This window comes from Megalops cyprinoides, chromosome 6 (assembly GCF_013368585.1).
Source record: "Megalops cyprinoides isolate fMegCyp1 chromosome 6, fMegCyp1.pri, whole genome shotgun sequence".
NCBI lineage: Eukaryota > Metazoa > Chordata > Actinopteri > Elopiformes > Megalopidae > Megalops > Megalops cyprinoides.
Window position 1 is genome coordinate 33,984,614 of NC_050588.1, and position 11,334 is coordinate 33,995,947.

Here is an 11,334-nt window from a genome sequence, read left to right on the forward strand (position 1 = left end):
GAATGTGGATCTGTGCAGTGGACAAACACAACAAGCTCGCTCGTGACTGTGAGGGCAGGCAGTCAAAGTCACATACGTGGCACCATTTGAGGCATCCAAACTGAATATATGGACTTCATTAATCTTTGATAATTGGATTCCATTTTACTCTCAACCGATTTCACTGCGGTGATGAAAATAGAGGGGTTTTGAATTCTGAACACACCTGATCTACAAATTTGACACATTTGCCCTACAGAGAAAAATTATCAGTTAAGTAAGTGAAAGAGGATATACTGATAAATAACAGGTATTTTCAGTGAACAAATTACTGCACATAGTGCACTTTATTTAAAGGCTATGCACAAGCAGATATTCAAAATATGGAACCTAGATGTTTATTCTTCTAATGTCTATCATCCTTATTCGTCCATATATCATTATTTTTCACAAACCTCACATTTTAAACAAGAATTCTATCCATTCCCATAAACGTGGGCTTAACACATATCTGGATATTAGTGTGTAGCTAATGTGTAAAGCATGCATTAGAATCCCCTACAAATCAATCCATACAATATCTGGTGTGCATATTAGCTTTTGAGATTTCTTAATCTGATAATGGGAGTATATCAAGGATGAAAGCGTAAAAGAAGACAAAAAAAGGTTTGCAGTCATGCTTCCTCTCCTTCACCTCTTCCCTGGTGTCCTGCTCCAGCTGTATTTCCATTATGGGGAATGGATGGCTCAAGAGAGGGTGTTGGGGGTTGGTAGCTGTCTTAGAGAGGTCAGAGGTCAGAGTCTAGGAGGCGGGGAGTTCACGTTCATTTCTCCTGCTCCTGTCTGCTCTGTTGGACAAAGGTCAGAGGTCGGATGCTCAGAGGGGACAAAACCCTGGGCCGCTCAGCTGTCTGCGGCAGCACATGTTGGAGATAATCCACCCCCTCAAACCAGAAAACACGCTCTGACCTTTCCGCGGTGAAAAACACTGTCTCACAGAATGGCCTGGCTTCATGTCAAGGGTCCCCTCTGCTTAAAATAAACAGCGCATAACCTGACATTCTTCGGAATGCAGTGTTGTTACAAAGTGATTCATGTCACTGGATTTGAAAAGGTATGTCAGGAGGGTGCCAAGGGCTCAACAGAATTACTGGAATCATTTAGCCAACTAGACTGTTACAAATAGAATTCCATATATATGTATAGAATTTATTATCTGTTTTCATTTTTATTTACTTACATGTCAGCCTCCTTTGAAATCCACACTGGCATGTTATACTGCCGCAAGTCTACATGTTCATTACACCATTTTTGAAGCAAAATTCATCAGAAAGTTCTACAGCAGGGAGATAAGCAACAACAGCAATTAAAAACACAGATGAATAATTAGCAGCATTTAAAAGGCACCCACTTCACAATTAGAGCTGGAGAAAGAGAGACATGTGAGATTCATAAATGAATAAAAAGCCCTCTGGATCATAGTCAGCAAGAAGGTACCAGAGACACCAGCTCTTCACCGACACCCGAGGCCTTTCACAGAATTTTTTTTTTCAAGAATTGCTTTGCTATTCCCATTTAACACCTTATTTGATATAGTTTGAGCTTGAATTTCCTTCGAGTTCTCTTGAAAAATGTCGATAGATTTTTTTTCAGAATTAAAACCTACGGAATGAATTGGTTCAATTTCCAAGCGCAGAACAGATATAAAAGTAGATGGATAAAGGCTTGGCACATGCGATGTGATAACCATAAGGCCCAAACACTGATGGTTTTTCCACAGAAATGCTGGGGGTGTCTGAGAGCCCAGGGAGGCTGGGGGTATTATGGAGAGCAGGGGAAGGGAGCTCAGCAGCTCGCTGTTCAGTTCTCTAGCAGCCAGATAATCCTTGAAAGATGATCTATCTCTCCGCACAGCGGTGAGCACAACCTCAGACCTTATCTGCCAGACAGAGATACACCAGGGCTGCCCAGCGTGATGGAAAGGGTCCAATCCTCCTGACCAGAGCAATAATTAGAAGATGTGTCTGCGGTGGGATTTTCGGGGCTAGGGGCTGAAGTAGGTCGCCGGGGTGATTGTGTTGTTTTTCACGTTTGCCGTGCCAGGCTAATGTCGGTGTGTTTGTCAAAGTGAATATTACTGACATACACCCAGTGACCCGGTTCTTTATATGCAATCTGCTGGAAGAGCCAGACTGTTAGGAGCCCGTATCGGGAGGATGGGCCCATTGCGTATTGACATGCTGTAAATTGCCGCTTTTTTTGTCAATAGCCTTTTTGTCAACATTTTTTGTTGTCGGTGTCGGTAGTTTGTTTTTGTTTAATTAAAAGGGAGCTGGAGTTAGATTACTCAGCATTGACTCTCCAGAGTTGGAATAGGAGACCGCACACTTTTTTTAGAGCCAAAAAAGCAGAACCAGACTTATTTATCCATTTACTTTATTTAGCAAAGCATCATTATTAATGCATGAATAACTGTTTATAAACAGACAGGAATATATAAACAACATCTGTTAACCTCCTTGCTGCCATGCCGCTTTGATGATATGATAAATTACGGTGCATAAGCAGCAGAGTAGAATAATGGCAAATGTTGACTTTTCTCTGTTATCAGATCTATCCCAGAAAATGTACAAGTATTGCACATTGTACAACATTTTTGTAGATGTTTCCACAAACAATTATATGACATTATTATATATACTTTTGAAATGAAATCATTGTGATTTCAATGAACTAATTTTTATTAAAATGAATGTGCTGGGGGATAAATAGTAACATTCAAATGAACAGCAGACCCTCTTTGGCTGATTTGGCCTCTACAAACTGGAGTGAAGTATTGATCTGTTATTTTAGACATGGTAACGTTGGGACCCACCCGTGGAAGTGTAGGTTTAGACTCCAGAACAATTACACAGAGCAGACATCAAAGCTGGCACCATATCGGTCCTCAAAGGTACTGGGGCATACGTATGAGAGCAGGGTTCCTGTTAACCTTGCATTTTGTGACAGGAGAAAGTCTGTGAGAAGGTGTCCACATTCCAGAAGAAGGATGCTTCTCTGACTCAAAGCTGGCGAACCTGGCTGGCCGCTATGGACTGTTTTCAGATGATACTAAACACAAGAGCACAACTCACATGATGCTGTGATCTTTGACAGAGCCATTGATCATACACTTTAAACATGACACTGTGAAAATAAAGTTTGTGACTTTTGTACTTGAGGTTTTGCTACAATTTCAGCTGAGTGCACAATTTTAATAGATACTAAAGTCAGCTACCATATAAACCTGGAACATGGTGGAAAGGCCATCAGCCCTTTGAAGATTCAGGCATTTTAGCATAATTGTTAGAATATCTACATTGTGTAATTTGTATAGTTTGTAGAGCTGGCTAGGGAGAGAGCTTCACTCACCCTAGTCAACTGATAGAGAAAGCAGTGATACTCTAAGCAGATTCCAAATGACACAAGGCAGGCCATGTAGTATCTTGGTATCAAAACATCATCAAATTAAGGTCACTACAGGATCAAATCCTTTCATTACACTCTCTGTCAAAGGGAAGGTTTGACAAAATGGCTTCTGAGCTGAGGGTGGGTGTGGCCAAGCTAAAGGTCAGGAGTGGTCAGGTATGACTGGGGACAATTTAGTATATAAAGCTATGTTATGGTTCAATTCCTTACAAAGGTTTTCACCTTTTGAAATCTTAAGAGTAATCTCACATCCAACAAAGGACATATATGTAAGAACGTATGAAAAATGTTTACAACATAGCACACATTTTATAATATTGGCTCGTCACTGCTGCATAAGTGTCTTTTTTGACTATTTGTGGTTCAGACTGGAGTGGACAATAGTACCACCATTTAAGCACATCACAGATTCTTAGATAAGATTATTCATAATAATGGTCCATTTTCTGGAAGGTTTAATGATATAACTGATGCCATGATGCGACATCCAGCTTCATTTTTCATGCTTCCTCACATTTGACATTCAAATGCTAATAGTGACTTGGCACAATTTTTTATACCCCCCCCCCCCCCCCCCCCCCTCCAGATTACCTCTTAATTGAAATTCCTCGTTCAAAAACTTTAATCAAATTAATAGAAACAGCTGTCTACAAGGAATATTTCACCTGCTCCCATGTCTGTGTGAGACCACGAGACACTTTCCCCCAGACATGTACCACACCTTAGGTCTTTGTTTATTTCCTGATTCATTCATATATGCATATTTTCTGTTTTAGCGCACACATTATGCAGTGTATGTGCTAGCTGTAGACCAAATAAACGTGAATAAATAAATGCATAGATAAAGAAAAGAAAGAGCCAAGTGCATATTGGTTATATAATATAAAATGATATATATCAGTGAATTAAACTGGCCAAAGAGCTTTTTGAGCTGTTAATTTTTGGGTAATGTTATACTTTAACCTTAATAGCATTGCATACACCAAATTGATATTGTTTACAAATAACTGATGTGTTTTATTCTTGAAAACATAATGGTATTAATCTTGAGGGTAAAAGTTATCTTTTAAATACAAGAAGAACAGCAAATCTACACCAGCATTCCGCTTTTGGAAGTTCAGTGGATTACATAGAGGGTTTCCCATTTCCCTGGGGTGTAAAAGAAGGTAACACAAAGAGAAAATCACTGTTATCATTCATCATCATGGTTAAGGTCAAGTAACTCTCAGAATACTGAAGCCAAATGGTTACTGACCTCCACAAGTTGGGAGATGGTTATACAGGAATTGACCAAAAGCTGACTCTACAACTTTCCACTGTGGTGTCTCATTATTAAGGAAATTTAAGGCAAATGGTACAGTGGCATTCCTGCCAGGAAAATAACTCGAGCGAATCTTGCCACCATGAGCAGTGAGACACCCTGGCATCTTCAGGAAGCAAAGAGTCAAAAAGTAACATTCATCACTGCCTGTATGAACACGGAATTCATAGCTGGGCTGCAAGGCAATGTTAGGTGTAAAAAACCTGCTCGGTGTGAAATATGACAGTGGGGTTTATGATGTTTTGGGGCTGTTTTTCATCTGAGGGTCCTGGAACGCTTGTTAAAGTAGAGGGAGTCATGAACTCAACACACATTCCAGGACATCTTGGCCAAAAACCTGGTTTCCACTGGCAAGAAACTCAACCGCAGCCAAAAGAGGACATTAGAACATGATGATGATCCCAAGCATTTATTCAGACAAAATGGTTAACTGAGGACAAAAAAAATGTTCTCAACTGCCTATCTTAATCTCCAGATCTCAATTCAACTGAACATGTGTGGTTTGGATGCAAGGAAATAGCTCACAAACAAAAATCTACCTATCTGAATAACCTAACACAGTTCTACCCAGAGGAATGGTAAATTGGTTGAACCACTTTGTGCTTCAGAAAATACCTCATAAAATACTACATGAAGATTGTCCTCAGCATAACCTATAGAACCCCTGCAAAAATATTAACTAAAGGGGTGTAAATAGGCGATACCTGTATATTTTCTGAAATAATACCAAAAACTACCAAAAAATAACATTAATGTTAAAAATATTTGTGAACAATATGACTTTGCTCCATGCAATGCTGATAGGATTAAAATAAAATATTAATTTTAAAAAGCCCCAAAAATGCTCAAGATGCATATTGCTTTTTTATAACACCATATTTTGTATTTAATGAGGTCATGAATAACTATGGAGGATGCTGTGTGTGTCTCTGTGTCTGTATGTCTCTGTGTCTGTGTGTGTGTCACTGTGTCTGTGTGTGTGCATGCATGCATGTGTGTGCATACAAACCACAAGCACGTCTGTGAAATGCATTAGGTTCATGTCCATTACAGCCATTATAGCAAGAAATAATTTTTACAACGCACAGATGCAGCAATGTGAACAGAAACTATCCTGCATTTAGTGAAGGCAGGTGCCGTTTCGCTAGGCTGGCTCTCCCAGCCCCTTTCTCCCCCTCTTCCCCTCTCTCTCTCTCTTTGTCAGTCTCCCCCCTCTCTCTTTTCTCTGTCGCCGTGTTTCTGTCGTGGAAACTTTCTCCCCCACACACAGCCCGAGCAGTGGGTGGGTTGGGGTGGGGGGGGTGGGGGGGGGAGGAGCTTGTGCCTGGCAGGGAAGGTTGAGCTGTTTACAGAAAAGGTTTATAGAGCAGCAGACAGAGGGGCTGGCCCTACAAAGGGGGATAGGCTGGAGAGACAGCAGACAGACAGCAAGAGAAAGAGAGAGTGAGCAAGAGAGCGAGCAACAGAGAGAGAGAGAGAGACAGGGATAGAGAGACGCAGACAGACGGTGCTTGCTTGCATGCACACAGCGCAGGACAGAGGGGTGAGACGCACAGACGGAGATCGGGGCTCTCGACTACGTTTCCTCTCCCTGCTCCTCCCAGCGTCTCTGCACAAGGAACCGGTGGACGTCCTGCAGCATCAGAGACTCATGCCACACAGCCGGGGAGAACGCCGGTTTCCAGTGCTGTGCGTGCGGCCAGGAGAAGGACAGCTCTAACCCTGCTGAATAGCTGGTGAGCTTTGAATTTTCTGAACCACTGCACGTTTTCAACATGTGATGCCAAAGTTATTTTTAAGCAATGTGAAGGAGGTTGTTAGCTGCTCATATTTTGATTAATTGTCATGCTTTCAGTTTTCATGTCTGTAAACAGTAGGGGTTTTTTTGTTTGTTGCTAAATTACATAATGTGTTTTACTAGTAATGTAGGGTGTGAAAATCCATTTAGCCGCAGATGAAAGCAAGCAAATTGCTGCACTAAGCAAAAAAAAAAAAAAAAAAACGTTTAATGTAATCATACTCAGATTTGTTTCCTGTTTTTTTCTTCTGATGTGAGAACTTTGATGAGAAGAGCTAGAGACAGAGAGATAGAAAAGAGGAGACACAGTCTGGTTATGGATGAATCAAGCAGAGACTTAACTGAATAGAGTTCACTCTTGCATCATGGTTCAGCAAAGAGGGCACAAATATTCAACAGTCATGGACAGCGCTTCAACCCAAGAGGCTTTTGTAGGACTGGGAGCTGAAGAGGGGGATGAGGTTTTCGGGCATGTTCCCACCAACAAGGACCCCAACTGGTGCAAGACCCCCACGGGACACATCAAAAGGCCCATGAACGCCTTCATGGTCTGGTCACAGATCGAGAGACGGAAGATCATGGAGCAGTGGCCAGACATGCACAACGCCGAAATCTCCAAGCGCCTGGGAAAACGCTGGAAGCTGCTCCCAGATTACGAGAAGATCCCATTCATCAAGGAGGCGGAGAGGCTCCGGCTCAAGCATATGGCCGACTACCCAGACTACAAGTACCGGCCGCGGAAGAAGAGCAAGTCCTCTGCACCGGCAAAGGCGGGAGAGAAGGTCCCGCAGAAGGCAAGCAAGTCCAGCCCGGGCCGCTCCGCCACCACCTCCACCAGCAAAGTGCTAAAGGTGAAAACCTCCACTTCCAAACACAAAGTGAACCTTAACGGCAATAAGTACAAGGGTTATGACGAGGATGTGGGCGAAGATGACGCAGTGGATGTAAAGCTGGCCCGGGTCCCACAAGATGAGCAGAGGAGGGCAGCCCCTGGCGACCCCCTGTCCTCCAAGGAGCAGCCACCAGCCTCCCAGCTCAAGCTCAAGGTGCCGGCGTTGCAGCCAGCCCTCCCGTCAGACATCACCGCCCCCGAGACCGTGAATCAGACCCCCCCGGAGTCCAGAGCGTCTGACATCAGAGGCCCCCTCACCGGCAGGTCCTCCACGCCGACCTCCACCAGCTCTTCCTCTATGGTGTCGTCATCATCGGCAGCCTCCTCCTCTGACGAGGAGCTGGACGAGGAGATCTTGCACATCATATCCAACGCCAACTTCGACAGCGTGCCCATGGACTGCTCCTCGCTGGACAAGGACTTTGAAGCGTTTCACACCAACTCAGGATCCCACTTTGATTTCCCCGACTACTGCACCCCGGAAGTGAATGAGATGATATCGGGGGACTTACTTGTGCCGAGCATCTCTGACCTGGTGTTCACCTACTGAGGTCGCACAACTTCATCTCGCCAACAGACCTACCTATTAATGCCTCCCCTGTGACCACAGCAATTCTGGTGGTTGCTGGACTCGGACACAGCACCTTTTCTCCATTGTTTATTTTTTTATTATTATTTTGTTGTTTTGTTTTTGCAATGAATCCCGTAAGTGCTATTGCTTTCGTTTTACAAGAATGACAGATCCCCTCCACTAAGATACAAAATGGCACAGGTTCCACACAGCTGAAAAAAATTCGTCAGACAAAAAATTCATGAGACAAAATCAGTTGAGAGGACATTTTGACCAGAACAGGCAGATTTGTGCAGCATTCTCATTTGCAAGTATAGGTACTGTGAGACAAAAACTGAATTCACATCCATATGACCTTTAGTGTGAAAAGCTTTCTAAGGTGCAGTTAAGTTAGGCAAGGCTCTATGCTTTTGTTCAAAAGCAAAATGCATCGACAAATTATTTATATCATCTGCAGAAAGGGTAATGCACGTATTGTGTGCATTAATGTCATGTCCTGAAGATCATTGTTACCTTAACAGTTTTATTATAATCATCATTTACTGAACAATGCCTGCAGCTACAGATAACACCATTTGATTTTTCACTTCAGCTGTATAAGCTGTGTAAGAAACCTTGGGTTTCCCAAACAGAAGTAAGGCACAAGACTAATTCCATAATGTAAAATGTACATATATGTGTATTTTTTGGAAAGCAAAAGGGAGTGAAAAAATCCTCTCTTGAGGGGTGCAGCATATTTTCATCTGATTCTAATCTGCTGCACCTGGCAGGCATCTAAGATTCAGAACTGAAGACCTGAGGAGAATATTCAGCCGGTTGAAAATAGCTGCAGTAAAAAAAAAATGTCAAGCAGCTCGGCTGTAACTCACTTCATATCCCTCTGTTAACTGGGTAATAGCACTTTTATCACCTGGCTAATACTGTAGACATTAAGATGTATGTATTGTTATATGCATCCCTACACAAACCCTCTGTGTGCCTGATTTCAGTCGGTTTAGGCTCTGGTGAGGGGGGGGGGGTTAGGAGGGAGGGGGGTTGGGCATTTTCTTTTCTGGGGAGCTGTGCATCTGTTCATGGAGGCAGCAGCCTTTGTGCAAGGGTCGCACTCCTGCGCTTATCGAGCGTCTGCTAGGAGATCAGGCGGAGGCTCAGTAAAATGCATGTCATGTCTGCAGTCTGGCTCCAGCTGCCTGATCGGGGCGATCTGTGAATGGAGGGAAATCTGTGTCTGCCAGCTGTCCCCATTGACTCTCTCAGGGATCATTTGTCTAGCGTTAGGTCCTAGTGCCTCCCATAGGTAATTCGTCTGTGCTCTCTCTCTGGGAACACCGCTACGGATAAGGAGTGTGGGGTGGCTTGGGGGGGGGGCGGGGGGGTGGGGGGCGACAAAGCGGACTCGTCGCTCACTTTCCGTGAGAGCGTGCGACTTCTTCTTCTTGCTCATCATCATTAAACCGTGTCTTCTTCAGCACTGGGAAGGACCAGCGTTATTTATTTTCCCCCTGCAGCTGTCAGTGAGAGGGGGTGAAAAAAACTGCGTATAATACCTTATATAAACTGCTAATCCTGCTCAGCTCCAGTTACCCTGCTAAGATGTAACTCCATACAGTGTTTCCATGCACGGGTGGGAAGAGAGGCAGGCCGAGGGATTTGCTGCGTGTTTTGTTTTGAGATGAACCTTACGGTTTTGATTGCGTTATGACTGTTGCACGCTGACTGCCGGGGCAAGGACCGGTTCATCTTTTTTTCTATTTCACCTCACAGGAAAATGTCTGGACGGAGCTGAGGCAGATCCACAGCTGACTCTTTACCTATGACCAAAACCCTCTTATTTAACTCCTTTTTTTGCTGCCATTATTGTTGGCGAATTTCTGATGATGAAATATTGTGAGTGGTGCATGGACTGATTTTTAACCGTGTCCACCATGTATTCTTGACATTGACATGTCACACCAGCTCATTCAGGTAACTTCGGTTTGATATATCAGGACAACTTCTGAAAAAAAGGTCAAAGGTGAGCAGGAGAGGTCATTTATACACCCAGATCTGAAAACAAATACAAAGATGAGGCCTTTTGTCACTCCTTAGAACAATACAGACACTCAATTTACATGTGTCCTGGAATGGCTTTAAGCCTACTATGTAAAAAAAAAAAAAAGAAGCAATATGCCTTTTTATGTAGAGAAAGTGCTTTAAATGATTGAATGGACATCATTGTGAGAAAATGACAAAAGAAAATTGAAAAGAAGCTCAGCTTTTGTCAGAAATTGTCTGTAAAACTGGAGGCAATGTCTGCCTCTTGTTTTGTGCCATTGAATGTTGGCACAGTGGACATGCCCTGACAAGTATTTACCTTCAAACAGTGTCCTTGAAAAGATAGAGAAGTTTTTACTATCGTATCCTTAAAGATATTTAAGAATTTTCCTTAGGCTTAAGTTCACTCCAAGACATATCTTTGCCAAATATTAGTTAGAGAACAGTATGAACAGGATTCCATTGTTCGATCAATAGATTTCACTGTCCATGATGTCAGGGAAAGAAAAAAAAAAAACATTTATTGCAGATACAGCAAAGACCAGTATTGTAGCGCAATAATCCAAGAAGGTATATCACCATGAGTTCATGCACAGGATGAATACAGATTTTGTGTTCTGTTATTGACATTAGCTGTCAGTTAGACCTATGCTCAGCGTTACACAGAACCAAGATTAAACCAAACACCAGCAGTCTACATCTCAAACTGGACTCAGGACAAAACAATCAGCTCACTGTGCAACTGCTTTGATTAGATTTAGTTGTTTGTAAAGATGTGCTGTGTATGGCTATATATTAGATGTATCTAACAATCATGTCGCAGCAGAAGTATTATTGCTAGGTTACACTTTTTAAAAGATGAAATATTTGAAACAACAGTATTTTACAGTCTTTTTGGTGCAGCATTTCCAATTGTAAATAAAATTATTTATTTAATTATATAAAAAATGTCAAAAAGAAGGTTTATAATGGCATCCTTACAGGTGTAGAAACATTACCAGCATTTTAAAATTATTTATTTATTTTATAACTGTCTTGATTCTTTTTCTGTTTTTTTTTTTTTTTAGATTTATTTTTAGTAGTCTTGTTTGGTTGATATTTTACAGGGAACAGCTAGTGAATAGGGTAGACAACTCACAGATGGGCTCAGGCAAATTACTGTCAGTGTGATAAATGCAAAAAGCTTCGTATAAATTAAATTGTGTAAAAAAAAATACCCATCTGGTTTGCACCTCCTACTCCAAACTCAGTTTTGATGAATAGGTTGCCCA

At 42.3% G+C, this 11,334-nt stretch overlaps 1 protein-coding gene across 1 annotated transcript; it reads left to right on the forward strand.

Moving 5' to 3' along the window:
* The first annotated feature begins 6,148 nt into the window (after nucleotides 1–6,148).
* On the forward strand, nucleotides 6,149–9,316 carry sox12 (SRY-box transcription factor 12). The gene is made up of 2 exons (XM_036531312.1): nucleotides 6,149–6,504; nucleotides 6,825–9,316. Exon 2 carries the CDS (start codon nucleotides 6,932–6,934, stop codon nucleotides 8,006–8,008), a length of 1,077 nt encoding a protein of 358 aa, XP_036387205.1. The 5' UTR covers nucleotides 6,149–6,504; nucleotides 6,825–6,931; the 3' UTR covers nucleotides 8,009–9,316.
* The last annotated feature ends 2,018 nt before the right edge of the window (nucleotides 9,317–11,334 follow it).